The following is a 20,123-nucleotide window of genomic DNA, read 5'->3' as shown; positions in this document are numbered from 1 at the left end:
TGTCTGAAAACGTATCTTTACTTCATTAAAGCGCAAACCAGCAAAAGGAATTGAATGAAAAATCGAGTGTCGTAAAGAAAAATAAATTGAGTAATAAAGGGATATCTCAAAGTATTTTAAAAGGTTCACTTTTTCATTTCAAGTTTAAAGTGAAAAAATTGTGAAATTAAGTTCCAAGGACGAAATGTTCCGGTTTTACTACCAACATTTATCCGGGCTTAGTTAATTGGACTTCTCTGTTTGCTCTCCATACATAATTTATTAGTGTCTTGCTGCAAAATTTTCTTAAAGCAAGATGAATATCCCTCTGAGGCGCCCTCTAGTGGCTTTTGTTGGTACAATTAGGTAAAAGGGAAATAAAAGAATATGAAATATGACTGCGCGAGTCTTGTTTATTTTTCGACTTTCGGGAATGGAGGATTTTTTGTACGTTTGTGCAAGTTTTGTTTATTTTTCAACTTCCCAGAGTGGAGAATTTTGTACCTAAATCAATCTTTTTTTATCGACGCGATGCATTGATTTACCTACGCGTCTTGAAGACAAGGTATACTACACCGACTGCTGCGGCCGGCTGTTGGAAACTCAGTGGGATAACGTTCTTTGACTACAATCACACCTGATGGAAAGTGACAATGTGGCCTAAGATCGGACGCATTTACCTAGAAGATGCCTATTTGATTGGTGATGTCTATAATTGATGGTCAAAATGAGGTTAATTTAACAGAATTAAAATATACCTATCTGAAATGAAAGCTTATTATTTTAATTCAGATATAGGACGAATCACTACTATCAATGTGAAAATTTGTGTTTGTTTTTCAGTTTGTCCTTCAATCACGTTACAACGGAGCAATGAACTGACGTAATTTAACACGTTTTTATCGTTAGCAGTGTAGTTTTAATGTTATTTGCTTTCTTGTTTTGCATACCTAAATACTTGGAGAGTGGCATAGGTTAGTCGGATATAAATATTAAATAAATATGTACTTAATATTTAAACAACTAAATCGGGATGTTATTTAAAATGTGTCTGTCGAATTATAGCCGTTTAATAAACCCTGAAAATCATTTTCTCACGAAAAGCCGTGAAAATCGTTATTCACGATACAAGTGGAAATGCAATTTCATTTTTAACAAAAGAGTTCTAACTTCCACTCAGCAATATTTCAAAATGATTCCAAACTACGCCAGTTAGGTATTCATTTTGATTTTCAATAGAATGGCGTCCTCACCGTTCTACCGTAGTATTATAACGAAAATGTTATGAATTTTAGATTATTTGGACATGACAAATCATTGCATAGTTTCTGACAGTTACCTTACTATACTTATTAACTTAACACAACATTAAGCTGAGTTCGGGCCTTTTCGTTGGCACAACATATAGTAGGTACTCAACACTATGTTTAAGTTAAGTTAGTTTTTAAGTTTTATATTTTAAGCGTGTTTTGTATTACCTGTGTGTTGATCCAATAAATAAATTTAATTCTATTTTATTAAGTATAAATATTAACCGACATTAGTTCGTTTAAAATAAGTTTGACAACCTATGGGACAATCAATCAACAAACATACACTTTATAGTACATAGATTGCTAAACCCACTACCCGCCGTAGCTCAGTAAAATTCATTTGGATAAAAGAAGTGCCATTCTTTATTAAGCGTTCACAGAACCTCAGTTCAACGTACAACTCTTGCTTCCAACGGTTTTCATTAAATTACTTTCATAATGAATAAATGGATTACACTGGGGACTCCCAGGGATGTTTTAGGGTTCCACAGTCAAACAAGAAGACAACAGTTTTGGCATTTCAGTCTGCCTGTACTTTGGCGGTATAAAACTAGTATCCATGCAAAAATTGGACTCAGAATCAGTAAGGATACTGGTTAAATTTTGATTCAAAGATGACAAATCAATTGTGCAACTCAGTTTGCCTTCATTGATGGTTAAAGTTTAACAGTAGGTAACTTTAATTTACTTTAACCGCCTGTCATGCCACTGGACTCCATCGGTCACAGAAAAAAGGGGGTTTTTCTGTGATCGGAGCTGGAATCACGAAGTTTTACGGAATTCTTATGCGTGGCCGTATTTGACCGATTTTTATTCTTCCATTCCATATTTTATTATAAACTGGAGAAAAGTACCTTAAGCTTTAAGTTATTTTTTATCTTCGGCGTAATAAATTTTATTCCGACGTCTCTCTTCTGGGTTAATTTCTAAATGCAAATGGCCGACCCTGCGAGTCGTTTAGATATTGTAGAAAGATTAATATTTATCTGGTTGTTATAATTGGTATTTTGTATAAGTCTTGAATTATATGAAACTGACACAGAAGGCAAAAGAACAATGGTATTATTGTATATATTATGTAAACAACTGAAAATTTAAAAAACCCTCGACACAAAAACGAAAAACCGATTTTCACTATAGAGCACGGGGGACCGATTTTCACTATAGGAGTAAGAAGGGTTTTGGACATAGTCTAGCACGCTAGACAAGTACGGATTGGCAGACTTAACAAACCCTTGAGAACATTTTGGAGAACTCTCACGCATGCAGGTTTCCTCACGATGTTTTCTTTCACCGTTACAGCAAAACGCACATAACTCCGAAAACTTTGAGGATGCCCGGGATCGAACCCCCGACCTCCGATTAGGAGGTGGACGTCCTAACCACTAGGCTATCACAGCTTATCATTGTCATTGCGTTGCTTGCTTTAAAATATTATCGTTTTCTTCTTTTCAGTATCAACAGTGGAGGTGGACGCAGTGCTGGGGCGAACGGCGTCCCTACCGTGTGACGTCACACCGGACACCAACGAGGACCGAGTATACATGGTGCTCTGGTTTCGGAAAAGCGGTGGAAAACCTATATACAGGTGATTGGATTTTTAATTTATTTTTAAAAGATAACACGTATAAGGGATGTTAAATGAAAATGTTACAACTTACAACCACACTTAAGAGGATCGTTTATTTGTCCATACAAAAAGCGATAACGTTTTTCACCCCGTAAATGTAGTAGGTACAAGCTTCATAATTTTTAGAAATGTTGTAGATATTGAAGAACTATGCTTTTAAGGAAATATGCTTATGTTAAAAGTCACTGGCGTCTAAATATCCATATTTTTGACCTAAAATTTTTATGTATAATAGCGAAAAAATACGACTGTAGTACGGAACCCTCAGGACGCGAGTCTGACTCGCACTTGGTCGGTTTTTTATATATTTATTTTTCAGTTAGGCCTGTATCTTCCATTGTTAGAGCTGCAGTCGATTTAGGTCAAAGAACCACAAAGTCAAACATCAGTAGAAATTAATTTAATATGATTTTCACAGTTCAATGACTAGCTAATTAATTTCCAACAGAGTTTTTCACTTGAATAACATTGGAAGCTATTAGCTTGTTTCAATAGAACTCCGAGAGGTTGCCCTGGGATATAGGGTTGCTACAGGTCATTTGCGTATCAATAATATAAATCTATCATCATCTTCATCATCATCTTCGTCATCTTAATCATCATGATCATGATGAACGCATCGCCGCCCCACTACCGAGCACTAGTCTCCTCTCAGAATGAGAAAGGTTAAGCCATAGTCTGCCACTCTGGCCTAGTGCAGATTGGCAGACTTCACATTCGTTTCAGAAGTGCATCATAACTTGCTAGCAGTTCTGATTGCAGCCAAGACTTGTTGTTTTAAAAAAACGGCCAAGTGTGAGTCGGACTGGCACACGAAGTAGCATCGTACAAGAAGTAACACTTTAATTTTGATGGCAGCAATCTTGAAATTTTTATTATTTATTATTATAGTAGCAATAGAAATACACATTCTGTGAAAATTTCAACTCTCCATCTCTTACGATTCACAGGATACAGCCCACTGACAGACACACAGACGGACGGACGGACAGCGGAGGCTTAGGAATAGGGTCCTTTCAGGTACGGAACCCTAAAAAAAGGGGTAATCCCCCTCTCAATCAATTATTACGTTTGGCAACCCTGCACGTAGTAAACATTTTCAGTCTCTAACAAAAGATAAAGATTTTTTTACAACAGAGGTCTAATGGAACTCTGGAGTGCTCTCGAGGAATAATTTGATGTTTACGACTGAATAGCGCTGCCCTTACGAATTTGAGGACAATAAAAGGCTTCGAGCCCAAGCCCGCAGCAAATCAAGTGTGATGGGACCTTACGTTACGATTTTACAAGCCTAAACACGTGGAATATTAAGACTGATCTGTAAAACATATAGTGCGTATATATTGAGAACTCATTCGCCATATTTGCTCTATCTCCTATGCCAAAAGTACGAATTTAGTCCTTAATTTAAGAGGATCATTAGTTGTTTATCATACAAAAAGCGATAGCGTTTTCCTTAATGCGTGCAGTTACAAGTAATATGTCTACGGATTCACGCGCGTCACTACGCACGTTTCACGTGTACGTGCTTGGTGTGAATCGGCCTTTGTGCGTTATGCCTGTAGTTAGCGAAAACTGTCTCGTTTATCGATGTAGTAAACTAGTAAACGCCAAACTTAAACTGGTGAAGACGTAGCTAATGAACCGTTCGCGTCACCCTAAATGGATAAGCGGAAGCCGACTACAGTGAATCCAATTAGCGCTCAGAAAAGGCTCTTAACAACGAAACGCACTTAAGACATTTCACGCGAGCTCATTAGCTCACCACAATTAAAATGGGTATTTTTTGGAGAGTTTGCATCTTTTAATTTTTCCGTAAAGAGCAGCGTGAAATTAATTCAGGAGGGTGGTATGGCTTTCTGGCAACGACAGCGCATAATATTATTATGTTGCATGTTAGAATATTGTTAACCCCCGACCCAAAAAGAGGGGTGTTATAAGTTTGACGTGTGTATCTGTGTGTCGGTGTATCTGTGTATCTGTCTGTGGCACCGTAGCGCCTAAAGTCTAAACTAATGAACCGATTTTAATTTAGTTTTTTTTTTGTTTGAAAGGTGGCTTGATCAAAAGTGTTCTTAGCTATAATCCAAGAAAATCGGTTCAGCCGTTTGAAAGTTATCAGCTATTTTCTAGTTACTGTAACCTTCACTTGTCGGGGTGTTATAAATTTTTAATTTACACGTGTTAAAAATTAATTTGAATCGTTAGAAATGATATAAGATTTGTCATACGATCTGTATATGTATGGTCACCTTGAGTGAATTTGTCCTTACAATGCTGTCCTATTTCAATACGGTATTTGCCTATGTGAAAAATAAATTATTTCTCAGTGATTATAAATAGGTCTTCAAAAATACGTAAAATCCACGTCGTTTATTATTTTTAAGTGTAATAACCATTTTTAATTATCGATTAAACTAAAAAAACACGTTAAATCATTGTGGCGTCACATGCCAGTATTTCATAGAAGCTCTCATATTAAGCGCGTGTTTTGACGTTTGATAATCAGATACTAATTCGACTAGCTTTCAAACACTCGATTGTTCAATAGATTCCATTTGCAACAATAATATTGAACTGCGATAAAAAAGCCGAAAGTAATTTCTATAGCAAAAATATTGCGATAAAATTTCCCAATTTTATAATGGAAATGTCCATAAAACGAATTTAAGATAACACAGGGAATAAACAAGCAAGGTGGCTATTCCATTTTAATAAAAACCGGCTAAGTGCGAGTTCATTTCGCATACAAAGGGTTCCGTACTCCGTTGACCTAAAATCATGAAAATTGGCAGGTAGGTAGGGTCTTATAGCACAAGTAAAGGAGAAATCTGAAAACCGTAAATTTGTGGTTACTTGCATCACAAAAAAAGAATGTGTTCATGAACAAAATTATAAATAGTAATTAGTATTTTCAATTTTCAAAGTAAGATAACTACGAGTATACCAAGTGGGGTATCATATAAAAGGGCTTTACCTGTATATTCTAAAACAGATTTTTATTTATTTTTAAACATAATAATATACGCGTATATAATTCTTTTTTATTTATCTTGCAAAATGTAGAAAATTATACGCGAGTACAGTACCCTCGGTGCGCGAGCCTGACAGACAGACATTACAGATGGACGAAAGTATAAAGGTTCCTTGTTTTATTTAAGTATTGTATAAAAACACACTTACTAAGTCAAGGTTATACAATTAATGGATTCCTTAGTGATAAAGTTGCATAGAAGCAATTGGCTGTGCTTTTAGTTGCTCACAAGATGGTGTGTTGTGTTGTTACTTATTGTAACTTTTTATGGTTTGAAAAGAGCGACTGCTGAATTTCTTCCCGGCTCTTCTCAGTAAAATTTGCATTCCGAAACGGTGGTAGAATCACAGATGTAGTAAGATATACTAGTTTTCCTACATGAAATTTATTTTTTAAATATTTTATTTTACTAGGGATCCCTAGAAGTGCGTAAATTGGCACATGGTCCGGGCCTAAATTCATTTTGCCGCCAAGGCGTTGTCAAATTCTAGAATAAAATACAAGAGGCGACGCTGAAGTTTTTCAATTTCCGGACAGAGACTACGTTTTCCCAATTTTCCGAGCTTCGTCTGATAGTCCGAGAGCCGGTGAAAATTTCGAGAGGGTAGAATAGAAAAGAAATATGATTTATTGTACACCATCATAAAAAGAAATACAATAGTAAAACGTTACACAACAAAAATATTAGTACAATTTGGCGGCCTTATTGCTTTGAAGTGATCTCTGTCATGCGACCACGTTACAGAGAATCCCAAAAAATTGATCCCATGGGATTTTTAAAAACCTAAATCAATGTGAACAGAGTCCCAAGCATCATCTAGTAACTTTAATATTTTGAAATAGCTCTAACGGCACACAGGTAAAGATTAAAGATAAACAGACAAACTTCCCGCTTTTATAAAGCTGTATAATTTTCCCACTGGCTCCCAGCATTAAATTTATACGGCAAGAAGCTTGCAAGATGATTTGATTGTACACCCCTGCTGTTCGCGGGGAAATTTAACAATTTAAGTAGGCTTTTTATGGAGGCATTATCACCGTAAAACATTCGCTCCGTCCAGGGCTATTATTGCTGCTTTGATACTTATAATCGTTCCCTTGGTATGAACAGGTGTTATGATTTCAATTCTCGTTATGACCAAGAGGATAACGAATATCGTACAGATGCTCAGTTTTGTTTATGTTATAATATTGTATGTATGTCTAGTACGTATAAAATAAGTTCGCACGCGCCATCTGCACTTAATGTTGAACTTTTGGATTAGGTGAGGTTGGTACTTTTTGTAGAGGTCGTTATTGAATATTTAAAATTATAAATTTCATGTCCTTATTTTGTGCCTTTCAATGTTTTTAGATTTTTGAAACAAAATAAATGAATATATAGAAAGCGAAATAAAGAAAATTGTTACAAAGTAATTAATTTATAATAGCATAAAGAAACCGTATAGTATTTACAATCAAGTAGATAGGCAAGTTTGGTCCCTAATTTAAATTTACAGAATCAAGTATTGAAAATGACCTTGACCTAATATAAGTTTTTGTTGCAGTTTCGATGTCCGAGGTCGATCATTCAACAAGGCGCTACAGTGGTCAGACCCAGGCGCATTTGGACCTCGGGCGTACTTCGCGACGGTGGCCCGACCAGCCTCGCTCACCCTCAGCTCGGTGCAGCTGGATGACGAGGGCACGTACAGATGCCGAGTGGACTTCAAGAACTCGCCGACGAGGAACTTTCAGATACGACTCATTGTCATAGGTAAGTTTCTGTATTCTGTCTGATTGTATATCTGACTAGCTGACGCCCGCGACTTCGTCCGCGTGGATTTAGGTTTTTCGAAATCCCGTGGGAACTCTTTGATTTTCCGGGATAAAAAGTAGCCTATGTGCTAATCCAGGATATCATCTATCTTCATTCCAAATTTCAGCCAAATCCGGCCAGTAGTTTTTGCGTGAAGGAGTAACAAACATACACACACACACACACACATACAAACTTTTGCCTTTATTAATATTAGTGTGATTTGACTAGTATAGTCATCTATTGAGTTCAACCAGTCCCAACGATCATCCCCACAGGAGGTGCCCTTAGGAAGACGTTCACCAGCGATGTCTTGCTTGCTTGCTGCCTACCTGCTGTGTCCTGCAATGCGCTAAACGTAGTAGCCTCAATAACTTAGTGTTATTTTTATTTAAACGGCGAGTTAGTGTTTGACTGCAGTCACACCTGTATGGAAATGGATGATGCAGTCAAAATTGGCACTGCACCAAGCAAGCGAGGCAAGTGAGTTCGCCTAGTGTCTATTCATATAGTTTCTCACTCTATACTAACTCGAGGCTTAAAAGAAGGTGCTTTTTTTAACCCCCGACCCAAAAAGAGGGGTGTTATAAGTTTGACGTGTGTATCTGTGTATCTGTCTGTGGCATCGTAGCTCCTAAACTAATGAACCGATTTCAATTTAGTTTTTTTTTGTTTGAAAGGTGGCTTAATCGAGAGTGTTCTTAGCTATAATCCAAGAAAATCAGTTCAGCCGTTTGAAAGTTATCATCTCTTTTCTAGATACTGTAACCTTCACTTGTCGGGGGTATTATAAATTTTTAATTTACACTTGTTAATACCATTGTGATGGTACGGTGTGATCGTCTATACTAGTGGTTAAGATTAGGCATTATGAAGAGATAAAATAAGAAATAAACTCAGCTGAATTATAGAAACACCTAGGTATTTAAGTCATGAGTTATTTACAAGTAATTAATTGGTACAGTACGTTGGGTGAACACGTAGACTTCTCGACCAGCTAACAGGTTTACACGGATTGAATTATAAAAAATTAATGTAAAATTTCAACTCCTCAAAATAGATATAATGAGTGGAGAGATTTGCTAATTTAGAACGTCCTGTTAGTGTGGAAAATCAGTTGATACGTGTATTTGCCTTATTTAGGCCATCGGTTTGAGACCAACCGGCATTCCTCAAGCACGGGGGGAGCCCTACACTGAAATCTCAGTCTTTTAGCATTGTTATCGGGGCACAGCACTTGGACTCTCCTATTTCGCTGCGAAGCGGTTTCAATTTGCCTAGGTACGGAAACCTAGGTTCTTTTCAATGAGCTCTGGGCTCGCCCCAAAACCATGGTATTTTTGTATATATATATATATTTGTTTGATTGATTGTCAATAAATTGGCCAATTTATTAGTTCGGAGAGTCCAGCTGTATAAAGACATGACGTGTTTGCTTTGTGCCGGAATCTCGCTGCTGGTACGTCACCAATCAACCATGTACCATATAATATCAAGCAAAGGAATTACAAAGTACAGCAAAACTAGTATTTTTATCTATTCAAAAACTCGGTGATTCACAAATTCAGCTGGCGTCGGTTTTAACAGATAATGTTACCTAAAATGCTGTTTGGGAAAGATCGGTACACCATAAAAAAAAAGGTACCTACCTGCCTCGCCATCTGTCCTCCGGAGGCAGCGTGTATTCCATTGTCTCGTTCAGGGTATTTTAGTAGGTAGATGAAATTTAGCTGTTACTCGAAAGTATCCTCGACAAGGTCCCTTTAAGGTGTCTTTAGCCTGGGATTCGAACCCAGCCAACCCTATTATCTTTAGTAGTGGAGAGCATTCTTGGTATATTAGCACTAATCGTTTTGTGATAATAAAAGTATAAGGAAAAACCATCGTGAGAATTTCACATAATGGTATAAAATACCATATGATGAAGGTAAACTTGATCGAGAGTTCTCTATGAAGTCCGCGCTCAGTAGTGAGCCGGTGAAAGCTGTTCATGTTGATGAAGACGATGTTTATACCGCGGTAGCTAGTAGTTTATAGCACACCACCTTATTTTAGCTATTGAGTAATTTTTCTACCAAATCTATAATTGTAACGACAAGTGTCATTCCATCAGACTGCATTAGACTGCTAATTCAATTTTATTCCCTATTTAATGCTGAATAAGAGCTAGTATTATAAATAGGTGCACTGCTGAAAAAAAAACCTAACCTAATTTTTACTTAATAATAGGAATTGTGATTGGTAAATAGGTCATATGAGAAAATCTTAATATTGGAGCTCAAGTTAGTTCGATACATGGTTTCTTCGTATCTTTGGCTTTGTTAATATTACAATACGATAGTCTAGCCTCCAAACAAATTGAATCTCCATTATTAAATGTCTAGGAAAATGTATCTAAATATAGCAAATAAAAGATGATAGTTATACCCAAGTGCATTTATTTCTGGTAAATAATTGTTTATTTACTCATACAGTTGAGTATTTAGAAAAAAAGAAGAGAAACTGAATTTATTATTTAGACTGGGAATTAAGTAACTTTATTACATTAATTAATTCCCGGCCGAACATTTGCTTCCTAAGCCATACTAATTATTGAAAGGGAAAAGCAAATATTCAAACAAAAAAACCCTTTCGGCTTTATATAATATTATGTACACCATTTTATCTAAAATACACACATGCCCACATAATCAATAGAGATATTATCTATAATTCTTACTTCCATAATAAAGTAAATTTTAAGGACACACATTATGCGTAAATTATAATATATTCATTATTTATTCTAGATATATTTGAATCCTAGTTCCACAAAGAGAAATGTCCCATTTCTATAATTTTGGATGCAAATCTAATAGTTATACACAATATTGTAACACCTCCTAATATCCAAATAATAATATCATCTCTAATTTAGTTTGTAAAATAATTCTTTACTCAAGATTTTTGGAACTGATTTTCAAATAATCTAGTTTAAAATTAAATGTAAATTAGTACATCACCCTATATCAGCTTCTGCTGGCCCGGATACACACTATTTTATTCTATTTATAATTTTTCTATTATTAACTATACAATTGCAATATATTTCTACACTTTAATATTCACTGTTAGGCTCTACTGCACGTTGAGCCAGACCTCAATCGAATGTCCCTCTCGGTCCCCCAGTGTAGCCTTAAAACGTCCACACGGATATCTTTTGTTCACGCCCATGATCTGAAATGAAAAAAAACCCAGCGAAATTTCGGTTTCTGATTGGTTCACTCTTGCGCACAGAATTACCCTGGCTGATGGCTAATTGGCTGAAAATAAAATGTATTTCGAACATCCCTTAATGGGCCGTACCTTTTGCTTTCTCACGCTCTTGCCTTGCCTAGACCACTCGCATAACACGTGATTGCAATTTTGTACACTTGTAGAGATTTCTAAGTTAAAATTTACGACTTTTATCTAATTTATGACCGACCCTAACGCAATTTAGCTTTAGAGCAATTTATTTTGCCCTTTTGTTTTTTATACTTCCTTTCCTACAATTACTCAGAATCTTAACTAATTTATTTCTTTTCGTGCGAGATTTTTGTTTTTAAGAGCAAGGCTTCAAATTTCCGACAGTCATAAAACCGTATGACGGATGGCAAGGCCATCTCACGCTCCCCCAAAATAGATTTTTAATACACGTAGCTCCTTTTGTCCCTGCAGCTGTACTAGTCGTTTCAAAATCTATTTTTCCCCTTATCTGTATTAGAACGCTAGTATCAGACCTCCTACGCCTATCTATTATACCCTCGGGCATGACCATAGCTATTTAACTCAGGTATCTCTTTGTTTAGTGTACCCCAAACTACCTGTTTTCTGTCCCTTTTAATACTCTAGTTTTACCTATCTTTCTATTTATCTACATAGTACCTAAACAAATGAATGGCATTGTAGTTACCCTTAACTTTACCAGTATGAACGTCTATTAATGTATATACATTATTATATGGAACTGCCCCTATTATGTACGGTCCTTCATATAAGCGCATGAATTTTTTTGTCAACTTTTTATCCGCATCTGACTTCGTAAAAGTCTTAAGTTTCACTAAATCTCCGATTTCGAATTGTATTAACTTATGATTTTTGTTATAATGTAATTGTCTACTTTCGGCCGCCTTATCTATGTTTTGTCGTGCCTGCTGTCGAATCTGTTCTAACGGTTCACCCTGTAAGTCTGTCCTCACCGATGAGTCAGTGTTGAAATCAGTCGATAGCAGAGTACGTTTTCCATATATAATCTCGTTTGGCGAATATCCCGTTGTAGTATGTATTACCTGATTATAACAATCTTCTATATCCGATAATAGATCTACCCATGAACGATGCGATTTGTCGCAATACGTCCTGAATAATCTACCTAACTCTTTATTAACCCTCTCTGTCGAATTTGGCCGCGGATTTCTAACAGATGTGTGCGTTAATTCGATACCTAGTTGGCGAATACCTAACTCGAAAACTTTTGAAGTAAAGTTCGCGCCTCTGTCTGAACATAATGTCTTAATTGTGACCTGCTTATGAAACTTTTTTACACAAGTTAAAGTAGCCTTCCCACTAGCCTGGCGTAGTGGGTATAGTCTGATTAACTTACTATAAGCATCTTGCATTACGAATATGTATTTAAAACCAAATCGTCCTGCCGGTAAAGGTCCAAAAATATCGCAAAAAACTCTCTCTCCTATTTCCTTCGCTATTACAGTTTTTATCGGCCCCGTGTGCGTTTCCAAAGCATGTTTTGACTTTTGACATGCCTCGCAAGCTCTTACAACACGACCTATTATACGAGACATATTTGGGAAATAATATTGACGTTTCATCAGAGCATAAACCTTGTATCGCCCGAAATGACCTACTTCTTCATGTATGCTAACTATCAAATCCCTTAGTATGTTCTCGGGAACATATAACCTTAAGATATCCCCTTTTATGTCTCTTCTATAAAGAATCCCTTCTTTAAGCACGTAGTACTTTGATTCAGAAGTGTCTGCTGTTTGCACGCGTCTAATTATCTCACTAGCAGTCTTGTCGCGACTTTGATAACTACCTATCTCTCTCCATCGCTCCCGCACTAATCGTCCTAATGATGTTTTAAATAGATTCATTTCAGGCCCCGTGACCTTGTTAGTTAATACATCGGTGGTCCCCTTTAAATGTCGAGACAATACGTCTGCTACAATGTTTAGTTTACCTTTCACATGTTCGACTGTGTAATTAAATCTCCCTATATAATGTACCCAACGTATCATCCTAGCGCTCAATAATTTGCACGTCTGCAAGAATATCAGGCTTTTATGATCAGTCCTAATGACTAAATTCGCTCCTCTCAAATATGTTTCAAACTTTGACAAACTGAAAATGATGGCCCATAGTTCTTGTTCAGTAACTGTCCATTTGCGTTCTGTCTCTGTCAATGCTTTACTACAGAACCCTAATATTTGTTCTTCACCTGCTTCATTCAATTGATAGACATAACCCGAAACCCCCAAATTACTGCTATCGGTTTGTAAATAATAAGTTCCCTTAGGATCTGGGTGTACAAGAAGTATCGTATCTATAAACAATTTCTTGACCCTTTCAAAACAATCATTAATTTCCTCTGTCCATGACCATTTCGTATTTTGTTTTAATAGGTCGCACAGTGGTTTAACCTCTTCGCTGTATTTTGAGATAAATCTTCTGAAATAATTTATTAATCCCAGAAATCCTCGTAATTGTTTTATAGTCCGAGGTATAGGGAAGTCTAATATAGCTTTAACCCGTTCAGGATCCATACGTACCCCGTTAGTATTTACTATGTGTCCTAACAACTTTACCTCTACACATAAGAACCGACACTTCTCTAATCTTCCAGTTAAGCCTGCGGTTTCTAATTTATCTAACACTCGATCTAAATGTTCTAAGTGTAACTTTATGTCCCCCGTAGTGAATATGACTATGTCGTCTAAATAGTTTACGCAAAACTCTCGTACTCCTACTAGGATATAATCCATTGCTCTCGAGAACCCTGCTACAGAAGTTTTTAAACCTTGAGGTAAAACATTATAAGTATACGTCTTCCCCATGAACGAGAACCCAGTATACTTCCTAGAATCTTTATGCAAAGGTATTTGAAAATAGGCATTATTCAAATCAATTAAACTGATATAATTTACTCCATGAAAGGATTGTAAAATCTCAGATGTGAGTGGAGGCGCGCCCGCGTCACCTACCATTTTCTTATTCAACTCTCGTGCGTCCAATAAGAGTCTTATTGACCCATCTCGCTTCTTAGTGAAAGTGAGAGGACTACAGTAAGGAGTCGCTTCCTGTCTGATCACGCCTAGTTTTTCTAACTCTTCTAATTCGGTTTTTACCTGTTCTCTATACGCCAAAGGTACCGGATAACTGTGTTTTACAAAAGGTGTTTCGTCTAATAGCTCAATAACGTGTTCGTACTTGTTTGTCAAACCTAAACCTTCCGCAAATACCTTACAGTGTTTGTTTAACACAGGTAGTAATAATTCCTTTTGTTCATTACTTAAGTTCGCGTCATCTAATTTTAATCCCTTAAATTTCTCACTATCTAAATTCATGTCTAATACACTTTGTTCCACTGGCCTAGAGTTTTGATTTAATATTAAATTGATCGTGGCTGCGTTCGTCTCTCCCCCTAACCTTTCGATTTTGCAGTCCGAATTCAGCCTAACACAAGACCTAACGCCCATATGTTCAATAGTCAAAGTGTGTTCACCATTACAGTTCACTATTCCTTTTACCCGCTCTAACCAATCGTATCCTAGTATCAATGACCTAGGAAGACGTCGCATAACTAGTACAGGTGCTTCAACTAAAGTACTACCTAACTGAAACTCTATTAGCACTAACCGATTTGTGCTTTCACTTCGCGATCCAAACGCGCCTTGTATTTGAATTGCTGGAATAGCGATCTCTGGCAATGTCCCATGTTCTCTTAGAATAGAGTCGTACAATTCCCTAGTTATTCCACTAATCTGACTTCCCGTATCTATGAGTGCACTCATACTTCTTCCATACAGTCTAACACATACTTCAGGTAACCTAGGTAAAGAATAATCAACACTCACATCGGTTTGTTCATCTAATTCATGATACATTGTGTACACATTCAAACCTCTCCTCATACAAGTTTCACAAGACACGCCTAACTCATTACACTCTGCCACATTTTCAAATTGGTTTTCCAATAAGATTCCTATACTCCTAATTTCAAATTGACTACTATACTCGTTATAATCAACGCCGCCTCTTAATAACCGTTTAAGTCCCTTATCTCCGGTCCCCAAACTCTGTCCTGGCTTCCATCCACTATTAATTAAGATCCTATAGACTACACCTGTCCTTTCGTGATCTGAGGTCTTTCTGACGCCCGTGCCACACAAGACTAACTGATTTGACCTCGTTTGTGTTGGGCATTCTAGTTTTTTGATGATCCCTCCCCCACATTCTTAGACACAGTAAGATCCTCGCCCTCTTTCACGAACGTGATAGCCGGCCTAATTTGTTTAGATTCGGATACCGTAGGCCTGTTAAAGTTAACCCTAGAACCTAATCGACCACGATAGCCGCGTCCCCTCGTCGAATTTCCCCTAGCTCTCCAACTTCTTGTTGACATTGTTGCTACAATAGGTCGTCTCGATGATGACTCATTGTATCGTCTACCTCTGTAATTATTACTAACAGTACCTCTCGTAATTTGCCTAGGTTTTTCAACAATATTTTGCTCTATGTTTCGAAGAAATTTCGCTCCGTTCATGATGCTAACTTCCTCTGTTCTAGTAAACCATAATCGCTGTATATCTATAGCATAATGTCGCATAATAGAATTGACCAAATCTCTCTCACTAAACGCAATAGTTAATGACTGCATTGATTCTGCTTGCTCAGCAAAATGTTCGGACATCGACATTCCCGAATCGCTTGAATATACCGCATTAATCAATTTATATCTTATAGATTCCTGAATTTGTTCGGTCCAATAATTTCGTCTAAAATCAATCTCGAAGTCAGCGAACGTAGTCCAGCCCTTCGAATACAAGTCCATAACCTTCCGAGCATGCCCCGAGATGCAACCTAACGCTATATCTATTTCGCGATCTAATCCATTTACCGCCCTTATATATTTCTTTAATCGTTTTAGAAAAACGATGGGGTTAGTGAATGGTTTTCCGTCGAAATTTGGTTTAGTTACTGACGGCTGTACAACATATAAATTCCGGGTCTCAGATAATGTACTTGTGCTCGCGGTTTCAAGATTTGACCCCTGCCTATCAGATTTTTCATTTTCATTAATCCCGTTCGACTCGTGTGAAGAAATGCTCGCGATTTCATTTGAACCGGTATTTGAATTTAACTGTTGTAATTTTGCTTCGAATTCGGTGATTTTTTTCAAAATCAACTCTAATGTAGCATTCCCTAAGGTCGTTGTTTGCTCGCTCGATTCTACGGTACTAACATCGCTTTGCCCCGCACCTACTTGCTTTGTTCTACGTCCTTTTCTACCTGAAGACATCCTTTTTTTTTTTTCAATTTGACCCTATTTCTTTTACCTACTTTGGTACTATTTTAAATTTTATTTGAATAACTTTCATAAGTCGCGAAGCCGTATTTTTAATACTAATATAATACTGATACTAATTGCAATCACATGTTTGGGTCTGCTTTGATTATATGTATTCTCAGAGTTTGAAAAAAATTAAGTCTGAGAAATAAGCAAGGAATAATAGCTCGATCTCTGTAGTATCTTCTGAAAACCTGTAAATTTTACATTTATAAGACATACAGCTTATTTCTGCTCTCCTGCTCCCCCTATACATAAATAAATGTAAATGTACAACATATAAATATAAAACAACATGCAGTGTGTCCTTAAAACTTATAATTTATAAATAGTAATGTAAGTTTATAAATTTTTCTCTCTCAAATACCCAATCACAATTTCTACGTTGTGTTATTTTTATGTTAATGTAAATCTAGTCATATCGTTATTTCGAATACGTACATAGATCCCTGGTCACTCGGCATCAAATTTCTGTGATGGTACGGTGTGATCGTCTATACTAGTGGTTAAGATTAGGCATTATGAAGAGATAAAATAAGAAATAAACTCAGCTGAATTATAGAAACACCTAGGTATTTAAGTCATGAGTTATTTACAAGTAATTAATTGGTACAGTACGTTGGGTGAACACGTAGACTTCTCGACCAGCTAACAGGTTTACACGGATTGAATTATAAAAAATTAATGTAAAATTTCAACTCCTCAAAATAGATATAATGAGTGGAGAGATTTGCTAATTTAGAACGTCCTGTTAGTGTGGAAAATCAGTTGATACGTGTATTTGCCTTATTTAGGCCATCGGTTTGAGACCAACCGGCATTCCTCAAGCACGGGGGGAGCCCTACACTGAAATCTCAGTCTTTTAGCATTGTTATCGGGGCACAGCACTTGGACTCTCCTATTTCGCTGCGAAGCGGTTTCAATTTGCCTAGGTACGGAAACCTAGGTTCTTTTCAATGAGCTCTGGGCTCGCCCCAAAACCATGGTATTTTTGTATATATATATATATTTGTTTGATTGATTGTCAATAAATTGGCCAATTTATTAGTTCGGAGAGTCCAGCTGTATAAAGACATGACGTGTTTGCTTTGTGCCGGAATCTCGCTGCTGGTACGTCACCAATCAACCATGTACCATATAATATCAAGCAAAGGAATTACAAAGTACAGCAAAACTAGTATTTTTATCTATTCAAAAACTCGGTGATTCACAAATTCAGCTGGCGTCGGTTTTAACAGATAATGTTACCTAAAATGCTGTTTGGGAAAGATCGGTACACCATAAAAAAAAAGGTACCTACCTGCCTCGCCATCTGTCCTCCGGAGGCAGCGTGTATTCCATTGTCTCGTTCAGGGTATTTTAGTAGGTAGATGAAATTTAGCTGTTACTCGAAAGTATCCTCGACAAGGTCCCTTTAAGGTGTCTTTAGCCTGGGATTCGAACCCAGCCAACCCTATTATCTTTAGTAGTGGAGAGCATTCTTGGTATATTAGCACTAATCGTTTTGTGATAATAAAAGTATAAGGAAAAACCATCGTGAGAATTTCACATAATGGTATAAAATACCATATGATGAAGGTAAACTTGATCGAGAGTTCTCTATGAAGTCCGCGCTCAGTAGTGAGCCGGTGAAAGCTGTTCATGTTGATGAAGACGATGTTTATACCGCGGTAGCTAGTAGTTTATAGCACACCACCTTATTTTAGCTATTGAGTAATTTTTCTACCAAATCTATAATTGTAACGACAAGTGTCATTCCATCAGACTGCATTAGACTGCTAATTCAATTTTATTCCCTATTTAATGCTGAATAAGAGCTAGTATTATAAATAGGTGCACTGCTGAAAAAAAAACCTAACCTAATTTTTACTTAATAATAGGAATTGTGATTGGTAAATAGGTCATATGAGAAAATCTTAATATTGGAGCTCAAGTTAGTTCGATACATGGTTTCTTCGTATCTTTGGCTTTGTTAATATTACAATACGATAGTCTAGCCTCCAAACAAATTGAATCTCCATTATTAAATGTCTAGGAAAATGTATCTAAATATAGCAAATAAAAGATGATAGTTATACCCAAGTGCATTTATTTCTGGTAAATAATTGTTTATTTACTCATACAGTTGAGTATTTAGAAAAAAAGAAGAGAAACTGAATTTATTATTTAGACTGGGAATTAAGTAACTTTATTACATTAATTAATTCCCGGCCGAACATTTGCTTCCTAAGCCATACTAATTATTGAAAGGGAAAAGCAAATATTCAAACAAAAAAACCCTTTCGGCTTTATATAATATTATGTACACCATTTTATCTAAAATACACACATGCCCACATAATCAATAGAGATATTATCTATAATTCTTACTTCCATAATAAAGTAAATTTTAAGGACACACATTATGCGTAAATTATAATATATTCATTATTTATTCTAGATATATTTGAATCCTAGTTCCACAAAGAGAAATGTCCCATTTCTATAATTTTGGATGCAAATCTAATAGTTATACACAATATTGTAACACCTCCTAATATCCAAATAATAATATCATCTCTAATTTAGTTTGTAAAATAATTCTTTACTCAAGATTTTTGGAACTGATTTTCAAATAATCTAGTTTAAAATTAAATGTAAATTAGTACATCACCCTATATCAGCTTCTGCTGGCCCGGATACACACTATTTTATTCTATTTATAATTTTTCTATTATTAACTATACAATTGCAATATATTTCTACACTTTAATATTCACTGTTAGGCTCTACTGCACGTTGAGCCAGACCTCAATCGAATGTCCCTCTCGGTCCCCCAGTGTAGCCTTAAAACGTCCACACGGATATCTTTTGTTCACGCCCATGATCTGAAATGAAAAAAAACCCAGCGAAATTTCGGTTTCTGATTGGTTCACTCTTGCGCACAGAATTACCCTGGCTGATGGCTAATTGGCTGAAAATAAAATGTATTTCGAACATCCCTTAATGGGCCGTACCTTTTGCTTTCTCACGCTCTTGCCTTGCCTAGACCACTCGCATAACACGTGATTGCAATTTTGTACACTTGTAGAGATTTCTAAGTTAAAATTTACGACTTTTATCTAATTTATGACCGACCCTAACGCAATTTAGCTTTAGAGCAATTTATTTTGCCCTTTTGTTTTTTATACTTCCTTTCCTACAATTACTCAGAATCTTAACTAATTTATTTCTTTTCGTGCGAGATTTTTGTTTTTAAGAGCAAGGCTTCAAATTTCCGACAGTCATAAAACCGTATGACGGATGGCAAGGCCATCTCACCATCCATACGTAGAATGAATCCATGCGTAGTCGAAATTCCTCGAACACGTACGAAGCGATTTGCTTCCTCTTTTCTAATCCGAACCGCCAATCGGTTTTTTATATATTTATTGCTATTCAATCAATTAAGATTCTTTACTATTAGAATCTAATAAGTCATATATACAATAAATTAGCAAAAGCACTGCCCAGCAATATTGAATTTTCCAAAAAATAGTCAGTGTCACCCCGTAAGGATTCTAACGATACCCTATACAGGAATTTAGAAGTTATGGTGGAATAAAATATAAACTCACGGTTCACATACATGAATCCTGAAAACATTACCTACACTCCTTTTTTTGGCAGTCGTGTAAAACCGTTAAAGAAGTCGCGGGTAAAAGGTACTAAATCCCACTAATATTATAAAGGCGAAAGTTTGTATGTGTGTGTGTGTGCGTGTGTATGTTTGTTAATTCTTC

The 20,123-nt window shown here is 36.4% G+C and overlaps 1 protein-coding gene across 1 annotated transcript in view; it reads left to right on the top strand.

Moving 5' to 3' along the window:
- The window catches only part of LOC123875014 (synaptogenesis protein syg-2-like), a 234,867-nt gene that overhangs the window by 145,878 nt on the left and 68,866 nt on the right, over window positions 1-20,123 (top strand). Inside the window, exons 4-5 of the mRNA XM_045920640.1 lie at window positions 2,748-2,880; window positions 7,504-7,712. Coding sequence (XP_045776596.1) covers window positions 2,748-2,880; window positions 7,504-7,712 — 342 coding nt within the window. The remainder of the gene's footprint in view (window positions 1-2,747; window positions 2,881-7,503; window positions 7,713-20,123) is intronic.

The sequence above is a fragment of the Maniola jurtina genome, chromosome 19 (genome assembly GCF_905333055.1).
Source record: "Maniola jurtina chromosome 19, ilManJurt1.1, whole genome shotgun sequence".
Taxonomy (NCBI): Eukaryota; Metazoa; Arthropoda; class Insecta; order Lepidoptera; family Nymphalidae; genus Maniola; species Maniola jurtina.
Note: the sequence above shows the minus strand (reverse complement) of the source record. Positions and strands in the feature narration are given on the sequence as shown.